Genomic DNA, 20,792 nt, shown 5'->3' on the forward strand with positions numbered 1-20,792 from the left:
GCATGGACTGCGTACCCAATGCTAAAGATAGGGTACGCAGGCCGCATGCCGACGTAGCTGAACGGAGGAGGTGCGGCAAGGGGCAGAGCTTCACGGAGGAACTCCGCATCCCTCCGCAGCTCCTCCATACTCTAGTGTGAAACTAGCCTTAGATAACAGTTAAAAGATTTGCAAGACCCTGGTCCAAAACCTACTAATCAGAAAAGGTGCCAGGGATGCCGGCAGGTTGGAGGAGGTTTGCAGTGCTCTAATTTTGTGGCTATGGCCTACCAATGTGGTTGATGGACCAGGGTCCTGTGAATTGCAACGGGAAGCATGAAACACTGGAAGGCTCTGTTATTATAACAAATTCTGTTTTACTCTTGAACACTGGCACATTTTAGAGGAAAAAAGAGCAATCCGCTTGAATGCCAATTTATTCATGACCTGGATGTTAGACCGTCTGTCATTCCTTGTTCCTTTCACTTTTGCAGGCCCTCTATAAGCTTTACAGCGCTGCCGCTACGCACAGACACTTATATCACCATGCATTTCCTGCCCAGCAACCCGAGGCTGCTGAAGATCACGACCGGAACATGTAACGTGTCTGTCACAGGCCCACAATAAAAGCTGCATGAACTTAAGTGTCCACCAACTGGTAATTATTAATGGCAACGCTGCACTTTCCAGAGGGGGCATTCTACCATCACAGTTGTCGAGAAGGTTCAACACCGCCTGATAACTTTTACCTGCAGGTCGTGGCGTGGCGTTTCATGATGGTGCCACCAGGCCTCTATAGAAATTTTGGGGCACGTGGCCGAACCTACACTGGGTTTTGCTGATTTCCTTTGAAACAAGTGTATGATTTTATCATCTATCCTACGATATCTCGCTTATATGGCCACACATGTTCACTATTTTACATTCACACTATGTTTCTGACTACTAGAGTTAATTGATGTCCTGTTGCAGATTACATGTTATCTTACAGGAGGAGAAGACCGATGCCACCCTGACAGGTGTTCAACCATCGCATCGGCTCGTGGTCTGTACTACTGCAAGCATTTACGCTGCCTGTACACTTGTATTTATTACTATATTGTATATTTTGTCGTTATGATACACCCGGTTATGGAGATGTTTCACAGGTTTTCTAAACGTATATTAAATACTATTATGGGATGTTTGCTGTGCTGTAAGACCCCTCGTGCAACCCCAGTGTTAACGGGAATTCCGGCTCTCTAGCACCATGCTGATTGTACGTCTGCGCTTAGTTTTAGAATATATCATTGTAGAGGTTACAAATTATTTGTACATCTTCCAAGAGCCGTAATTGTTTTAATTTTCCGTGCACAGTGCCATTGTATCAGAGTTGTTTTAAATGACACCATTTATTTTATAACACAATAATTGAAATTGTGCCAAAAAAAAACAAACAACAAAACTGCAATCTTGCCTTTTTTATGGGGTGGATTCAAGCTTTGATTGCATTTTTTGGTGGAGTTACCTCAGCCCCCCCCAACAACATAAAAAAATAAATGCAATTTTGGCATTGCGATATATATGTATTTTTTCATGGTTTTTACCATATTGGTTAATTTTAGATTTTGATAGATCAGACTTTTACAGGCGTAGCGGTACCACATATGATATTTAATTATTTAAGTGGAAGAAAGGGTAGGCAATTCAAATATATATATATATACACACACAGCAGGATGGTCTCTACAGAATCAGTGTCATGGCAGGCACAGGACACATAACCACCCATCGGGGCTGTGTGATCGCATAGCTCACTGTTGTTATTGGCAGATGCTGGCTGTGCAAGAACTGGCATCTTCCGAGTATTATGCAGACTCCACTCTAAAGTGTGCATTATAAACGGGGATCCCTCATGGAGCCTACCAGTACATTGCAAAAAAAAAATGTGGGGTTTCACACCCATCTACTGAGAGAAAATAACTTTATTTTTGGCTGCATTTGGGCAGTTTTTTATTTTTTAATTATTATTATTGGTGCCATTTTTGTGTTCGTTGATTTTCTAATTTTTTTTTTTCCACTTCTTGGGAATGCCTAGTAATTACACAGTCAGGGCTGTGGAGTCGGTAAGCCAAACCTGCGACTCCGACTCCTCAATTTCCCTTACACCGACTCCGACTCCCACACATATTGCTTATATTTAAGTGAAAAATTTATTGTAGTACAATGTGAACCTCAGACATTTAATCATTTTTATGATCCAATAATCAAGATATTTAGATAGAACAGAATATATATTGGTGTACTACCCGGTTTTCATTCTTTTTGGTACAGATACGATATGGATAGACAGATATGGATAGATCGAGCAGATTTCTAATCTGCTTTTGCTATTGAAAACATTATCTATGAGCTCAAAAACCTTTCAGGTGATGCAGTTTTTTAAAAAGATGATCAGCTTTTGCAGCTGAAAAACGTATCCTCAAAAAACACAGGAAAAACGCTGTGTGTGAATGTAGCCTTAGATCAGGAATATAACAGCCATTTATAGGACATTTCATAACTTTCCCAAACTCCTATGAAAAAATATTCAGCACATCCTGCATTGAATTACTGTACCCAATTTATTATATATTTTAGGAGTCGGTCCATTTTATACCGACTCCAACTCCGACTCCACCAAAATGAGCACCGACTCCACAGCCCTGTACACAGTATTTTAATTTTTATAAAAAGTGGCCCAAATTTATCAAAAAATGGCAAAATCAATAATTGCTTTTTCTTAAATGCATGATAAAAGAAGGTGCAGCATAAATGGATTCATTCCACCACTTTTTTGAGGAATCTATGAATTGTCTAGAATATGTGACTTTTGTGTAGATTTGTATTAAGGACTGAGTCACACTGCGCACCAAAACTTATCATTCCGTTAGTAAAATACTTTACAACAGATGGCGTAAGACATACATAATTTAAAGAATTTACGACAATGAGAGTGTGGCATTCTGCACAAAAATGTTGGTGCAAACAAATATGTGGCTGCTGCCTGTATAGTAATTCTCAGCTTTCCATGGCTCGGCTGCCTCTGTGTCCAGGTCATTAAGGAATATGGAAATTGTAGTTAAACATGCCTATGTTTGAGTTACAAGTCAAATACGTTCAACATCCGTGTTGGTCGTTCAGAATCCGCATGGACATTGCTAGGAGCAGCAAAATGGCTGACGTCCACATCGACTTAAGCCCCCGTTACACATAGCGATATCGCTAGCAATATCGCTGTAACGTCACCGATTTTGTGACGTTATAGCGATATTGCTATTTCTGATACTTACCTCTGGTCACGCGAGAAGGTCCTGGATCATTCCTGCTGGGCTTCCTGTGGCGCCGACGAGCGACGCGTGCGGGAGGACGTCAGGATCGCCGCGTCTGACAGGCAAGTAGCATATAAACAGAAACCGTTGGCACTACCCTTGAGATACCGGAATGGTGCACAAGTAGGATCCCAATCCGTGACTATCAATGCATATAAACTTGGCACACACCCAAACGAATAATGTTGCAAAAATTGGTGATTTTAATAGATGGCAGTACATACATAAACGTTTCGGTCTATGACCTTCATCAACGTACGTTAGAATGTACTGTGAGCACTTTGTGAATAGGTTTCAAGGAAAACCAATGCGGATACCGCATCCACACGCCACAGCATTGCACGTGGGACGGCGATAGTTACCTCCCTGCAGCATTGGTTTTCCTTGAAACCTATTCACAAAGTGCTCACAGTACATTCTAACGTACATTGATGAAGGTCATAGACCGAAACGTTTATGTATGTACTGCCATCTATTAAAATCACCAATTTTTGCAACATTATTCGTTTGGGTGTGTGCCAAGTTTATATGCATTGACAGGCAAGTAGCGACCCCCGCGATGTCGCTGGTGATATCTGCCTGTGTGGCAGCTCACTAGCGACCACTTAGCGATGCACCAGCGATCCATATTGTTGTCGGGATCGCTGGTGCATCGCTAAGCGTAACTGTACCCTAAGATACAGCATTGTCTTCTCAATGGGATATCAAACCCAAAGCACGCCAGCACGTCTTACCCATACTTACAATTGCGTGCAATGTATTGTTCTCAGTTATCAACCATTCCATGGGCTGATAACAGGGAATCCTGCACAAACCCAATCCCAGCAATTATTATGGTCCCTCCAGAATGACGTCGGATGAACCTAATAGTCTGTATGGGGAACTCCCCACAGATCGGACATGTTGGATCATTACCATTTCATTCTCCACTAGATAAGCCACCGCCAGAAGTTTGACAGCAGATCTCTCAAAGAGAACACAGGAGCATACGAGCACTCCCATATATGAAAGTGGGAAGAGAGCAGCTGGATGTATGATGAGACAAGCCATCATTCTGCCGACATCTCTATTGTGTTTTGTAGCCCCTTAGTATGGGTGGCTAATATAAGTAGGACAGGGAGAAAGGAAAAAAAACACAAATTAAAAAAAATTGATGTATTTTCAGAGATTAACTCTTCACATATTTTTAGGTATAGACAGAAAAAAAACAATATTTCTGGAAAATGTAAAGGATATAGAAAGGGTGGAATAAAAAGACTTGTGCTTTCTTAAACATAAAACCCACTGCATAGTAATGTGTATGTTCACATATGCTACTGTATATTCCGGCTGGTGTCTATAATAATATAGATCATTTACAGAGCGCACTGGTAATTCACAGACACTGCCTGGGAACCAGTGGCGATCTGTTGGGACTTTGTCATCTCGCTTTATTTCCAGTTACGTAAGCGCAGAGCGGTTCTCCTAGACTTTGATGGTGCATCATTAGTATAGGACATCAACATGAGATCTGTAGGGAGGGCTGCCCACAATGATCAGCAAATACGGTGGCATCTGGGATAAAAAAAAAAGTGTATGGAGCTGAATCATCACAGCATTGTAATGTCCATTTTCAGCTGCTCTAAGTAGTTACTATTGAAGTGAATGGAAGCTGAGCTGCAGAACCCAAGAATGGCCACTGCATGGTGTATGGAGCCAATTAGACTATTTTCTAATGTGGCAGCTTAATAGTTAATTAACCGTAACAACTATGCAACCAATGGACGAATGCAGTGCCGACCGGATCATGGCAGCTCCCTGCAGTCACCACCCTGCCATTTATTGGTTCGGTTAATATTCTAGGGTGGATTATCAAAATCTAAGTATTATAATATTAATCAACTTTTTTTTTTTTTTTTTTTTTTTAAAACAAAACTATATGTTTGAGTTTCCCTTTGTGGATAATAAACGTAGTGTCTACTGTATAGATTTGTCCAAATTAAGCAGCAAGGCACTGAGGAATAAAAGGGGAAAATATTTCCAGTCCTGAAGGGAAGAAGGCGTGGTGGTCTCAGAAGTTCTTGTGCTGAGAGTACCACTGTTGTCTCTGTTTTCTGGTCTCCACCTCGGTGATCAGAGTCTGTCTATAGGCCTCATACAGTTTTACTATCCTCTCTAGTTCTTTCATGAACAGTAACTTGAGCATGCCCTGGTACGTGTCCAAGTCTGCCAGCTGGAAGAGTTCCCACTTCAAGATGTGGTCATATCTGTGAGTAGGAAGAGAAATATGTGTTTAGAAGAATTGCATAATTCATGGTGCCCTGCAAGCAAGAGAATCAAAGTGAAATGCAGTAAGTAGTAGAGGTGCTTTGTATTTTACTTAACTTTCAAGAACCAGGCCCGAAGGTAAAATACCAGACGCCATGCTGGGAAGGGGAACCAAACATGGGGACGCTGATTATATACTGCACCTATGTGGGTGTACGTTGCTCCTCCATACCATTAAAGCTGTACACATCAGATAAACGGACACACCTGACAATTTTGGGAAGACCAGCCCCCCACCATCTAATGTCTATCGTGGCTTCCATTGCCAGATGACATCTGGAGAAAGAAGGATCAGATGTGTTGGATCCACACCATTGTTTTGTGTGCTGCAGAAATAAATGCGTCTGATTGTAGGAGTACAGGTGTGCAGCTGGCCAGGGAGCGTCCATCCGACAGCTATCTAATATATACGGGCAACGCAAGAAGTTGCCATACTCTTCTGGTGCCAACTTACTTCCCCTTAGGCCAGGATCACAGTTGCGAGAAACTCACACCAGTCTCGCATGTCAATATCCAGCACTCGAGACCGGAGTGTGCGGCTGCATAGAAATACATGCAGCCACACACTCCGGTCCGAGTGCCGGCGGCAGTGCCAGATATTGAGGTGCGAGACTCGTGCAAGTTTTTTGCAACTATGATTCCAGCCTTAGAGCAAAAAGTGTTGGTGCTAAAATGTAACACATTTTGCAAAAAGCTGCATGGAGTCCAAACATTTTTTTTTTCTTAATGTATATGGGCACCTTAAAGGGGCTGCCTGCTTTTTGAAAGGTCATAACACGAACAGGTAATGGCACATTACTTTACTGTAGTGCAACTGGGTGGAAACAGACCAACCAAACCAGAGTTCCCAAAATGGCTCATGGCTTGTTAAAAGACAGTCTGGTAGCGTGACATGACATGGCGTGCACGGAACGATCGATACTAGATTGCTTAGTGCACATAGACCGCCATTGTTCTCTGCAATGCTACTAGTCCTGTTTACACAGGCTGATGCGTCGCCAAGAACAAAGATCTACTGCATGAAAGATCCGGAGTATTTACAGGGCAAGATCATCATAGAAGGAGCATTGATAAAAACAGGGTTATGGGCCGTGTGAGTCCAGCATCACTCACCCTCCTCTTGGACCGCTCCGTAATGGCAGTGCCTTGTAGACACAGATAAAAGAGCCCATACCACAAAATAGAATAAAATTATAATTATACAATAATTAGTGACCTGGTACAGCCTTTTAACAGATTACCTTCAGCACCAGGTGAGCATATTCCCCATTACATCTCTCCAGCAAAACTGTAGGAACAGGAAGATCAGGTAGTGAAGCCTCCACCAATATCTGTAAAAGGATGTGTGTGTATTAAGGCTGACAAAAGCCTGCTGTGTACACAACCCCATCTGTTCTCCAACCAGCCCAGGGCAATTCCTCCTGTGTACATGTCCCAGGATGTCCTTACAAAACAGCCAACTGGCCTCCAGCACAAACACACATCATTACCTTTCCATTAATTACACAAAATGAAGAGGAAGGGGGAGGATGTCTTTCCAGAGAAAACTAGGTTATAAGCAGCAGAGTATGTACACACATTCTGCTGCACATACTGGCTTCTTGGCCATTTTTGCACCCTTCTTTGTGATGCGTGACTTGGCATGCTACTAGTGATGAGCGAGCATGCGCGGGTGCTAACAGAGTGACTTGGGCGTGCTGGAATAACATGTTCGGGTCCCCGCGGCTGCATGTCCCACGACTGTTAGACAATACCTGTATGTGTCGAGGATGTCGAACAAATCAGGCCATGAGATATGCAGCCACAGGGCCTCAAACAGATTTTTCAAGCTTACTGAAGTCACTCAATTAGGACCCAAGCATACTCAGATAACACCTTATCCAAGCATGTTTGCTCTTCACTACTTGCTACAAACTTCAATCTGGAAGGAGATTTCAAAAACCTCATTCGTTTTTCTATTAGTGTAAAACACCACAACAAAAACGCAACATGCGCACATACCCTAACAGAACATGACTGCAGTAACACCTCTATGCAGATCATACAGCGATCAGCCAGAACATTAAAACTCTAACTAATGTAATATTGATCCGACAATGGCATCTGTCAGGGGAGGGATACATTAGGTGGCAATTGAAGAGACAGTTATTGAAGTTGATGTGTTGGAAGCAGAAAAAAATGTGCCAGAGTAAAAAACTTGAGTAATTCTGAAAGGGCCAAATTGTGAGTCGGAGCATTTATAAGATATCGGGTCTTGCAGGAAGACTCTGTATTTGGCTGGTCTTTTGGGATGTTCCCAATACGCTGTGGGAAGTACCTACCAAATGTGCTACCTGGTTAGTGAACCAGTGACCCGAGAGAAGGCTAGCTAAAAGCAGTCAGAACATGCGGAGGATCGCACCTCAATGGCAGCACTGGCCTTTATGGGGCCGCATATTGATAATAAAAGACCCCAATCCGTAACTGCAGCAATGGAACTAAGGGGCCTGGTTGGAGGACTCATTTTCTTTTACAGCACGTGGTCACACCCGGCCATCTAACACAGCAGACACAGTTAGAATTTGAGAATCAATATCGTACGAATAAGGCTGAATTTACACTGTACGACTGCAGCCGCTAAACAACCGCCGATGGGCTCCAAGTATACTGCCCGGTAGCGGTTTAATAGCCTGCTCACAGAGACAGACCGTGGCGACAAGGCACACAGAACAATCAGTAATAGATTGTTCTCCACCACACATTCTGCTTTCACAGCAAGCTTAAAAACCATTTCACCTGACGAACAAGCATGTTGCTTGTCTGGTAATCGGTGGGTCATTTAGACAAGGCAATAATTGGGAAAACAGAATTCCTGGGTAGGCACGTTCCCAATACGCCAGGGTCCGTGTACACTAAAGAAAGAGGCCGTGGGGACATTCGGATTTAATTAGGGAGGGTAAAGACACATTTTGTCCCTAGGAGTGGGAAGGAAACATTTGGTTAATTGGTGTATGAGTCAACAAGATGTGTACGGACACATTTTGTTTTTCTGTGTACCCACTAAGTAATCAGCAGCAATTATAAACATTTTCAGGGAAAGCTAAAAATGAAAGCACCATTCAGTCTACAACAGGACTGCGGCGCTGTATGAAGGTGGCTGGTTTTGCTATTGAAATGTGTAGCCAGCCCTCTTCACATGCAACAAAGTAGAGGACCTGCCAGGAATGGAGCTCAGTAAATACATCGTATAACTTGCTAATTTAAAGGATTTGTCCACAAATAGACAAACCTTTCCTAAAATAACAAAGTAAACTTGCTTCCCAGACTGGATCTGTTCACCCCAGGCCCTCCGTAGTGTAATTTAACTGGTTTTTGACATGTACAATGTGGCAGGAGCGCTGCAGTCAATCAGAAGATGCAGTAGCTGATCGCCTGTAGCCTTCATGATCCCATAAGTGTCTGTTCCTTTCATCCCAAGTCGTGGATCATGTCAGCTGTCAAAGCTGTATGCATGAATATGATCCACAGCGGTGCAATACAGGTAAGCTATGGCTAGAGAGGAAAATCCTGACATGCCGATCAATCCATGGTGCACACAGCAAAATGCACAAAAAGCATAAAAAACCCACAAAGTTTTCAAAAAGAAAACTCCGCAAATTGAAATAACAGATGCGATTATATGATAAAATAATTAATAACTTTGAGATATACGATCCCCTCACTTAATCATATACTGCAGCTATTTTATGGCTTACTTCACCATGACCTCATGCAATATGAAAAGCAAACTTACTTCACGGGGGCCCTGGCGTAGACTTGGAGCCAATCTGGGATCTCGGCCGTATGGTATGGATTGGCAGGCACTAGCAGCGCTTGGCTTCTTTCCACTTGCTGCGGCTGATAAGTTACAGGAGGGGGGAGGGGAGGCGGCTGATCGTAGCGGGGAACGCTGCAGGACAAATAAAGCTGGAATGAGCGCAGCGGTCTGACAAAGAAGCCCACCCAAAACAATGATTGGATGAAAACACAAGAATCCCACCTTAAACATATTTACAGAGATGCCATAAACATTCGGGATGGAATACAGCATTAGCAAACAAAGCTTTGTCATTTATCATCCCATTTAGAGGACCATAATGCAATTAGGCAAGTCACAGAATGCAAATGTTAGGCAATTGCATATAAAGCAATTCCATAATATTCTTCTATTAGTGAGTTGACAATGGGGCAGGAAAAGAAGTCGCTATGTCCCATAGCTTCTCTGAAGATAGTCTGCAGTACAAGCTGCTATAAATGGAGATGTGTGTCCAGGCATCTTGGTGCCGCACTGCCCCATCACCCTATTGCTCCGGCTAACGTTCGCGATTGAAAACAAAAATCAGATCTAGGCTCCATATTGGAAGAAAAGTTATACACAACGTGGGTAGCATTACTAATGTGAAGTCTAGGGTTTAGTCACACTGGATAGATTTACTAGCTACCGTAATTTGCGGATAAGGCGCAAAGGACCAGAAGACGCACCCCAAATTTTGGGGAGGAAAATGGCTTTTTTTTTTAAAAATCAAATGGTGGTGCATCGTATAATCTGCTTTTACGGTAACATACCGGGGGTGGCTGCGGTGGAGCAGGTTCCCAAGAGGCATGGTCACTGCTATCGGCCCCAGACTTTTACAAAATGTCTGGAGTCCCCGCACTTCATTATTTTTAATGCGGTAGACTTACGGAAAATGGCCCCTGAGCAGATTGAGATCTCGGCTACCGCAGCCCGGGCGCAAGCTACATTTGAATTAGAAGACGCACCCCATTGTAACCCAAATTTTTTTTGGGGGGGAAAAAGTTTTATAATCTGAAAAATCCGGTAATTTACAGGAAATTCTGCCACGTGTGACTAATCCCTATGGTGCAGTGCCCCAATGCCATCTCTGGCTCCTAATGCACCAATGGCATTGGCAGAAGAATAACAGTTGGAGTTTTTACCTTGGCGCACATGGATGCTTGTACTGAGCCCGCTTGTTAATGTGATCCACATAATAAACCCCAAATTCTGCAGACTCCACTCGCTCCCAGCCGGGGGGCAGGCCTTCTCGCTCCAATGGGTGACTCCAATGCGTAGTGTTGGTATTGTGGTCAATGTAGTACTTCCTGCCCCGGATCGTCCAGTCCACCGACCACCCCGCAGGAAGGGGCATGTCTTCAGAGCTGTGATTGGTTAAGTTTCCTAACGAGGTGGCGGCGATCCTCCCGATACCTGACCCAGAATATAAAACGCTGGCATTAGAGTAATCCAGGACAGTGATGGAGGAATCCACATTTACTGCTGTTTCAGCCTCGTCCACCGGATACGTCTGGCTTAAGAAGTTCATTCACCCAGCCAGCAGTTTATAAGACACACGGGAATGTAAAGTGTTAGATACCCCTCCCCGAGGAATCCGATTTGTGAAAGGTTCGCTTCATACCACAGAGGATGAGCACATCGCTGTTTGTTTTAGAGCACGGTCAGATTTAAAACGGGCCTTAAAGGGAGACTACACTTCAGGGCTAAAACCGTCACCTGCTGGTGTATTTCTGGCTGAAGGTTTTCTGTATAGTCGTACACAGAATGTTTGTCTATGGCGGGATTTATTGGGCACTGCTCGCTGACTAGCGGCAGTCACAGACCGCACCGAGTTCACATCTGCCATCGTATTTTTTTTTTAGGACCAAAACAACAGCAGGGCCAGATTCATCACAAGTAGAGAATCAAAGGCGCTCGACAATCCCTGTGATTTCCCACATCTTTTTACGGCAGCGTGGGATCTGTCATGGAGGAGTCTCCGTCTACCCAGGATTATGTACTGGTTTCAAAGATGAATGGGGGGGGGGGGGGGAAGAAAAGTGACAAACAAGATGTAATTTAATCTTAAAGCATGCTTGTCCTTTCACACGAAACCTGTAGAGAAGTATGGGCTTGCTGAATCAGCCCCCCTCCACAAGTTTAAACTGCTTTTGACGCACATCCTGGTCTATTGTGTCCAGGAATGGTCACAACTAGCCACTTAATCTTTGAGTGAGCAATTCTGCTTCATCGTTCTGCCAGCGCTATAGGTGCTAGAACTTCCTCTCACGTCGCAGCATGCATTGCTCCAGCCACTGCCTTGACTGAATGCTCACCACTAATGGCTGAATGCAGTTTGATAGACAGGAGTAAAGACAAAACGGCTAATCCCACTCTCCCTGTAATCCATCTCAAGACACTTAACTGCGAGCAGAAGACTACACTGAAGGGAGATTCCTTTTAGCCATCAATATGATCAGATTTTTGGGGGTAAAGTGACTTGTCTAAAAGGACAGAGACCATTTAACACCACAGAACAGCTGCAGACTTGATCACTAACCTGCGGGATGTCGGCCCGGTCCATGCAACATCCTTTGTACATGATCGCCTCCATGCTCATAGTATCTGTAGTCTTCATGTGCACGCTCCCCAAGTTGCTTCCTTCTCTGTCCATCGTAGTGGTGATCCGAGCAGAAGTACCTCGAGTTTGCATCGCCATTCTCCAGGACCGAATTACCCTCTGTTAAGAAGGACTGTGACGAGGATCCATATTCCCGAGGCACATCACCCAGTCCCCGAACTAAATAAGACGGGGCAGAAAGTCTATTGCTCTCTCTGCGCATGACCTCATGAGGTGGTCTTTGAACACGAGTCCGCAAAACGCTTTGGTTTCTAGAAACCATTCCATCCCCCGGGGGGTTATATTGAGAAGGAGCAGGTTCTGGAGGGCAGATATCAGTCCGTCTTGGTATGGTCGGTCCATGGCGGATGAAAGATGGCATCAGATCTGCAATGACAGGGTTGTAGGAACTTAGTAAGCAGTAAAATGTCATTTCTATTCAAAACACGGCAGACAACACAATGGCTGCATGAAAATTCACCATAATCATTCCTGGCACGCTATGGCTGACTGCTGCCGGCCATAAGTGACGGGTTGTTGCAGTATTTCCTCTACTGTTTGCTGAAATTAGAAATGTGCAGCACGCTCAGGCGATTACAGCGACTCCCACACCAGTGTGCACAAGTGCATTACCTACTGCAGCACTGGGCAGGAGTGCGGCGGCTCCAGCAGAATGAAACAAAACCCTGTTGTTTGAGCAGCATTTCCCGGTTTAGGAGGAAGAGGCCAGTGTTACTAAATTGCCTGTTTAGGCTATGTGGCCACGTTAGCGTTTTTAAACGCTCAGGAAACTGATCCCCTTCCCAGAAAACGCGGGTCTTTTTTCAGCGCGTTTCTTGTGCGTTTTTTTGCACAAAAGACGTGCGTTTTTGACGCGCGTTCTGGGAACATTGGGGAAGGCTAAAAACGCTCAGCAATGCGGAAATGAATGAGCATGCTGCATTTATAGCCGCTAAGCGATTCCTGAGCGTTTAAAAACACATGCATTGGCACAAAAACGCATGCAAATTAATTTGAAGCATCTTTTAACCATTTCTGCAGCGTTTGAGCCGGCACAAACGCTGCGGAAACGCTTAAAAAAACGCAACGTGGGCACACAGCCTTATACTGATTTCCATAAAAGTATCACATTGTTACGGCAACAACGTAGCATTCCCTACAAAGCAGGAGAGACTGCTGCCGGCACTCATACAACACAGGGTCGCTAATCGGTGAACTACAAGTTCATGAATTGCTAGTGTATAGAAATGGACCGCTGCCCTTCAGCACCAGGATCGCTGCCTTCCACAACGAAGGCCCCTCCGGCCGCAGCCCTTCTCTACAAGGACCCCTGAGGAAGCGAGTCTTAACCAGTGATACATGTTGGGCTTATTATAGCCACACAGATTTACTTTGTGAACCCTACCCCCAGTATAGCTTACACTGGTGATTTGCCCATAGCCTTCACACCTCGATCAGGCTTCATTTTGTCAGTTCTATGCCATTTCACGTCCTTTTTTTTTTTTTTGCTTTATACCATGTTTTAATATCTGTATTGTGGATGTGAATAACCTTTTAGGATGTATTAAGGATGGATGTATCTATGGATATATACCCAAGAAGTGCCAATTCTGGCACTTAGCCCCTTTCTTCCCACTGCCATGTAGCGGTGACATATGGGGTAATAAGGGGTTAATGTCACCTTGCTATTGGAAGGTGACATTAAACCCAGTTAATAATTAGAGGCGTCAATAAGACGCTTATCCATTATCAATCCTATAGTAGGAAAGGGTTAAAAAAGGACACAGCCAGAAAAAAAAAAAAAAGGATTTTAATTAAATAAAACATAACACGGTTTTTCATAATTTTTATTGTACGCCCAGATCCTAGCGAAGCCATCGATCACCTGCAAAAATTAAAAAAAAAAAACAACCTATACTTACCTTTCCGACGCAGTCCCTCTTTAAAAACGAGTGTCCCATGACAATCTCCCCTATAGAGCAGTCACATCAGCAGATGTGACCGCTCTACAGGCCTCCATTATACACTCACCGGAGATAACCCTCCCGCAGTGTATCATTGGAGTTCACTTTACGGCAGCACTGCTGCATGAGAAAATTCCCACGCTGTAGTGCTGCCGTAAGTCACAAGTGAACTCCTGTGACCTCTCGGCAGAGTGATACAGCGCGGAGGGTTCTCTCAGTCACTGTATCGTTGGAGCCCCTGGAGAGCGGTCGCATCAGCTGATGTGGCAGCTCTCCACGGGAGATCGACGTGGGACCCTCGTTATTAATGGATTACGGCGGAAAGGTGAGTATAGGTTGGTTTATTATTTTAAGATTTGCAGGAGATGAAGGCTTCGGGAAATTAGGTGTACTCTGTTATGTGTTGTATGTTATGTGTATGTACTATATGTTGTATGTTCTGTATGTCTTTTTTCCAAAAGGTAGGGGAGAAATCAAGGGGAACTGCTACCTTGGATCTAATCCTTAAAAAACAGGGAGGAAATGGTTGAGGAGGTAAAAGTGGCTGGGACCCTAGGATATACTACTTTTCCATCAACCTCTAATGCGGTCACTGTAGCAGGCATAGCCGGATGGGACAAGTAGTCCCATCGGACGATGCAGACACAGTCCGCACAGGCCACGTACAGCCTGGCACAGGCCCGCACACACAGCCCCGCACAGAAGCCAACACACATAGTCATAGCCTATGACTCATAGGCTATTATGCTGCACAGCCAGCCAGTCACAGTAATGCCACAACAAAGAAGGCCGCGGCTTTTCTGTGATTGGCTAACACATGCCAGGCGGGACATCCGAGTATTGAGAGGCGAGTAGTGAAATTTACTCGCTAGGATTCGGGTACCGCGCGAGCACCGCATTACTCGCGGAGTACCGAATCCTATCTGTAACTTCAACATCCCCATTGACACCCACCAGAAAGCAGCCTCCAAACTCTTGTCCCTTACTTCATCTTTTGGACTTGCTCAGTGCGCCTCCTCAGCCACCCACACAAGACAGACACACATTAGACCTGGTCTTCACCAGTTTCTGCTCCCTATCTAAATTCACAACCACCCCTCTCCCTCTATCTGACCACCATCTACTCACTTTCTGGCTGTGTGCCCACATTGCGTTTTTTAAGCGTTTCCACAGCGCTGTTAGACACGCGTTTCTACTGCGGAAGCGCTCAAGAAAAGCATCCCATGTAATCATAGTTGAATCCGCACATGTTGTGCTAATGGTGCGTTTTTTTCCGCTGCGGAAACGCTAAGCAGAAAAAAACGCAGCATGTTCATTAATTTTGCGGAAACGCGCGCGTTTCCGCATACATGCAAATTGTATTGCAAAAAACGCATGCTAAAACACTTAACAAAAGCATCAAAAACGCTTACAAAAGCGCTTCATAAAACGCATGTGTTTTCCCGGGAAGAGGGTGTGCGTTTCCACTCAGGAATATTCTGCTTACAAAACGCAACGTGGGCACATAGCCTTACATCCTTGTCCTCCACACCTGTCACCAATGTCCAGCAACATGCACACCCCGGCAGAAACATCACACACCTAGGCACACACACGCTCTCTGACGCTAACCTACCACTGGCATCCATATCCTCACTCCACGACACACAGTGCCACTAGTTTCTACAATGCCACTCATGCATCAGCCATTGACTCGGTCGCCCCTGTCATGCATAGCAGAGTGTGACGAATCAATAGACAACCCTGGCACAATAACATCACTAAAAAGCTTCAGCAAGTATCCAGAATTGAAAAATGGCATTGGAAGAAAACGCATTCGCAAGATGATTTCACTGCACTCAAACAAACACTCGCATTCAAATCAGCTCTCACCTCTGCTAAACAGACCTACTTTATGTATCTTCATTATCCCACAACCCCAAACAGTTGTTCAACACTTAACTCACTTCTCCGCCCATCACTGCCCCTTCCGACCTCCCTAATCTCTGCCAAGGACTTTGCCACGCACTTCAAAAATAAGATAAACCAAACAAGGCAAGTCTTTATTGTTCAACCACTACAACCCCTTTGTTTCTCAGACCAGTGCCCTAACCCCATAACTTCCCTCTCCAAAATCACTGAAGGAGCTTGCTCATCTTCTCTCCAAATCATACCTCACCACTTGTGCACTTAACCCCATCCCATCTCCTCCCCAACCTCACCACTACAATAATCCCATCCCTAACCCATCTCTTCAATCTATCACTAACTTCTGGTACCTTCCTCTCTGCTTTCAAACATGCCACAATCACACCTATTCTCAAAAACCATCCCTTGACCCGAGCACTATGTCCAGCTATCGCCCTACATCTTTGCTCCCATTTGCTTCCAAAATCCTTGAGCAGCACATTCACTCTGAACTTTCCTCTCACCTTGCATCTAACTCGCTCTTCGACAACCTACAATCTGGCTTCCGTCCCCACCATTCCACCGAGACTGCCTTGACCAACCTTACGAATGACTAAGGCTAAGTGCACACGTACCGGAACTCTCGCAGAAATTACCGCGAGAATTCCGGAATTCCATTCCGCGGGAAAAATCGCATTTTAAATTCCCGCGGAAAAACTAGCATTTTGCAAGCGTATGTAGCTTGCAAAATGCTAGCGCTTTCCAAGCGATCCGGAGCATCGCTTGGAGAACTGATTGACAGGTTGGTCACACTCGTCAAACATAGTGTTTGACAAGTGTGACCAACTTTTTACTACTTAGGCCGCCTATGCAGCATCAGTAGTAAAAGATAAAATGCAAAAAAAAAAAAAAAAAAAAAAAAAAAGTGTTATTCTTACCTTCCGACGTCCCGCGCAGCCGTTCCCAGTAATCCTTTGCGAAAATGCCCGCGATGACGTAAGTTCTCGCGGGATCGCGATGTCTCACGGTAATTCGTGATGACGTCGCGCGAATGACCGCGAGAACGGACGTCATCGCGAGCATTTTCGCAAAGGATTACTGGGAACGAGAGCGTGGAGAGAAGCGGGAAGGCTTTAGCATTTCCTACTCCCTCACTACCACCTCATCTCACCCTCTCTCTGTTGGTGTCCCTCAAGGTTCTGTCCTAGGACCCCTTCTCAATATATACCCTTGGCCTGGGACAACTCAAAGTCCTATGGCTTCCAGTACCATCTATCTGCTGAAGACACCTCTCTGCTCTCCAGAATCCCAGAGTGTATCAGCCATATCCTCCTCCTCTCGCTTCCTCAAACTCAATGTGGACAAATCGGAACTAATTATCTTACCTCCATCTCGCATACCTGATCCATCCATCACAATAAATGAAACCACACTTTCCCCTGTTCCAGTAATCCGCTGCCTCGAAGTAACCCTTGACTCTGCCATGTCCTGTCCACAAATCCAAGCCCTCGCCACCTCCAGCTCAAAAATATTTCCAGAATCCGTCCTTTCCTCAACTCTCACTCTACCAAAATGCTTGTGCATGCCCTAATCATCTCCCGCCTCGACTACTGCAACATCCTCCTATGTGGCCTACCTTCTAATACTCTCGCACCCCTCCAGTCCTTATTTCTGCAGCCCGACTAATTACTCTCCTCGTTACACTCGTGCTTCCCCACGCTTATTTGCTCCTCACCCAATCGCCTCCAAGACTTCTCCCAAATATCCCCCCATCATCTGGAATTCTGTTCTCCAACACGTCCGGTTATCCACCATATTTGGATCCTTCAAACGGAACCTGAAAACCCATCTCTTCAAAAACGCCTACAACCTGTAATGACCACAGAGCCACCTCAACACCTTCGGAGCTACTGCAGCCTCCGACCTACTGTCTCCTTCCCTATAATCCTGTATAATGTAAGCCCGCAAGGGCAGGGTCCTCTTCCCTCTGTATCATTGTTAGTTTTGTTTACTGTGATATTTATATTTTGATGTAACCCCATCTAATGTACGGCACCATGGAATTAATGGCGCTATATAAATAATAATGTGGCAGCTGGTGGACATTGTCACGGTTATGATATATCTCCTTCCATACAATACTGTATTCTGTACAAGGTGCTGATTACGGCTGGCCTCACTTGTACAATAATCATGAGCAATCAAAGAATATTTGTGTATCCGGATGTGCCATGGCTGGTGCGCTCCTCTGCTTGCTGTAAGGTAGACATTTGCATCAGTCTCTTGTACACTCCTTTTTGTATATACACAGTGCCCACCCACAGCTCAATTAATCAGAGGCGGGTAACATAGTTAGCAAGGCTGAAAAAAGACATTTGTCCATTCAGTTCAGCCTATAGTCCGTCAGAATAAATCCCCAGATCTACGTCCTTCTAAAGAAACTAATAACTGTGAGATACAATATTGTTACGCTCCAGGAAGACATCCAGGCCTCTCTTGAACCCCTCGACTGAGTTCGCCATCACCACCTCCTCAGGCAGGGAATTCCACATTCACTATGCCCCCCTTTACGGCGGGCGATCCCCCCCGGGGCGACTACGCCCCCCTTTACGGCGGGCGATCCCCCCCGGGGCGACTACGCCCCCCTTTACGGCGGGCGATCCCCCCCGGGGCGACTACGCCCCCCTTTACGGCGGGCGATCCCCCCCGGGGCGACTACGCCCCCCTTTACGGCGGGCGATCCCCCCCGGGGCGACTACGCCCCCCTTTACGGTGGGCGATCCCAGAACTGCTCCCCTCCCCCATAGATTACCTCCGGACTCCACACACAGAAGTTCAGGTACATCTGGACCCCCCTGTCATTCCCTTCCTCCCTCTGGAGACCCCCATCTACAATGAAACCTCCTGGTCTCTGCCCCACTCTTCTCCACCTCCAGCCTGAAGTTCTCCCGGCCACTTACTCCGCAGCAGGGGGGACGTCTCCTTCTTCACGTACTTCCCCTGCACCTCGGAAGGTTTGGAAACTTCTTTCTTGGTTTTCTTCCTGGATAACATCCCTTCCCCGCACTCCGCTACGCGGCGCGTCCCCCCATAGTGTCCGCTCTACGGCTGCAGACAGAGCGACACATCTCCCCGGATCTAAACCTGCGCGCCCTCTACTGGTGGCACCAGGGACCGGCTCGTCCGCATAGCCTCACAGCGCTTACTCACCACAGCCCGCCCTCCAATCACATGCACTCTCACGTCACCACGACCCAAAGAAAGATTCCTCTTTATCAACAGGCAGTGACGTCTAAAACTCGTTTCCTATTGGACAAACTACGTCCGTGTTACCAGCGATGGGAGGAGTTAAACGCTTTACAGCGGTATCGTGCGCAGCCACCAGGTGGCAACAGCGGCTTACTTCCTGTAGATAAATAGACTTGTCATGACCAGAAACACGCACCAGAGGGCGATAGATGATAAAAAAAGGTGTTTTCAGCCAACGTTTCAATTGTTTCTATTCTTCATCTCCTAAACTTCCATCATGAAATGCCGAGGAACCAGGACGATATCTTCAACTTCAGCCTGTAGCTTTCTCGTGTGATCTTATCGTTCATTTATATACAACACACACCAATCAATGGCACGTGAATCACAATAAGACCCCAAAAATAAATACAAATCCCCAATAGAGATACAATGCCCAGACCAAACTCCAACAGTCATAAAGCCTAAATAATACAGACCCCTAAATAGTCCAGGGCTCAAATCGGAGCCATTAGAGAAATACTCTAGACCCCCAATCAGGGCCGGACTGGGACTAAAATTCAGCCCTGGCATTTGAAGTTACACAGGCCCACTAGTCACATGGTGACTATATAATATCTTTGTACACTTGTAGGTTACAAGAAGTGAGAGGAGATTAACACGACTAAATAACATGTAGTCACAGCTGTGCCCAGGATTTCATCTCAGTCCTATTTATTGCTTTTAGGTACAGTACTCCTCCCAAATCTCTGTCCCCTTTTGTACGCATGATTACAGAATTCTTGGCAGAACTGCCATCCATTGGGCAACCAGACCCCCTGGTCATAGCCGCCCTTATCATACCTCCCAACCTTTGAAGAAAGGAAATATGTACAAAGACTGCGGCGCGCATAGCGCGCCGCTGCAAATTTTGTCCACGCCCGGCCACATCCATTTATCAACTAGTCACACCCATGTCCATACCCAACCGCACCCATTTAGCACTGCTGATCACACTGACTGGTACTGAGGGCACAGTGGCTGGCATTATGGGCACACTGACTGGCACTAAGGAAGAGAGAAAACAGAGCGAGAGAGAAAGAAAGGAAAGCGAGAGAGAACGAGAAAGAAAGGGGAAAGAAAGAAAGAACAGAGAGAGACAAAGAAAGAACAGAGAGAGAAAGAAGTAAAGAAAAGAAAGAAAGAACAGAGAGAAAGAGAGGAAAGAAAAAGAAAGAAAGAGGGGAAGAAAGAACAGAGAGAGAAAGAAAGAACAGAGAGAGAAAGAAAAAGAGAGAAAGAAATAAAGAAAGATTCTACAAAGATACTATAGCAGCCCGGCTCCCATTGTAGTGCCCACCTGAGCCTCCCGGTGCAGGACCTATCATGATCCGCTCACATGGCCGGCATCCCCGATTCCAAGGCGATCCTGCTGTCTGCGCTGTCGGAGGAGGACACGGTGATGGATCTGAAGCATTCCTGGTTCCGTCACAATCTCCTCAAGAAATTATCTCATTTCCGGTCAGCTTCCAGCACATCACTTCAGGTGGAACATCATGTGTGTGTTTTAAAATGCTCCTCGGTGCTCCGCCGTGTACTCCTGTGTCCGTGGGAAAAGCTCGCTTTGTATGCTTTGTACACACTTGGCTCCGCTCCGTACACAC

At 45.5% G+C, this 20,792-nt stretch overlaps 2 protein-coding genes across 9 annotated transcripts in view; one reads left to right on the forward strand and one right to left on the reverse strand.

Moving 5' to 3' along the window:
- Positions 1 to 5,230, forward strand: part of ATL1 (atlastin GTPase 1) — a 54,200-nt gene extending 48,970 nt beyond the window's left edge. For all 6 annotated transcript variants that reach the window (XM_073577729.1, XM_073577734.1, XM_073577730.1 and 3 more), the window contains one exon: positions 474 to 5,230. In XM_073577729.1, the coding sequence (XP_073433830.1) occupies positions 474 to 581 (108 nt within the window). In that variant the 3' untranslated portion in view covers positions 582 to 5,230. The remainder of the gene's footprint in view (positions 1 to 473) is intronic.
- SAV1 (salvador family WW domain containing protein 1) lies at positions 4,470 to 19,249 on the reverse strand. Of its 3 annotated transcripts, XM_073577737.1 has the most exons (6): positions 18,861 to 19,104; positions 11,990 to 12,436; positions 10,593 to 10,863; positions 9,409 to 9,564; positions 6,878 to 6,967; positions 5,439 to 5,575 (listed from the first exon to the last, which is right to left on the reverse strand). In XM_073577737.1, the coding sequence occupies exons 1-5, from the start codon at positions 18,952 to 18,954 to the stop codon at positions 6,880 to 6,882; spliced, it is 1,056 nt and encodes a 351-aa protein (XP_073433838.1). In that variant the 5' UTR covers positions 18,955 to 19,104; the 3' UTR covers positions 5,439 to 5,575; positions 6,878 to 6,879. The 3 variants fall into 3 exon arrangements, with proteins under 3 accessions (XP_073433837.1, XP_073433836.1, XP_073433838.1); XM_073577736.1 differs by lacking the exons at positions 6,878 to 6,967; positions 18,861 to 19,104 and adding an exon at positions 19,111 to 19,249 and having other exon boundaries at positions 4,470 to 5,575; XM_073577735.1 differs by lacking the exon at positions 6,878 to 6,967 and having other exon boundaries at positions 4,470 to 5,575.
- Between the last annotated feature and the right edge of the window lie 1,543 nt (positions 19,250 to 20,792).

This window comes from Dendrobates tinctorius, unplaced genomic scaffold (genome assembly GCF_039654945.1).
Source record: "Dendrobates tinctorius isolate UK_male_01 unplaced genomic scaffold, ASM3965494v1 ptg000057l, whole genome shotgun sequence".
NCBI lineage: Eukaryota > Metazoa > Chordata > Amphibia > Anura > Dendrobatidae > Dendrobates > Dendrobates tinctorius.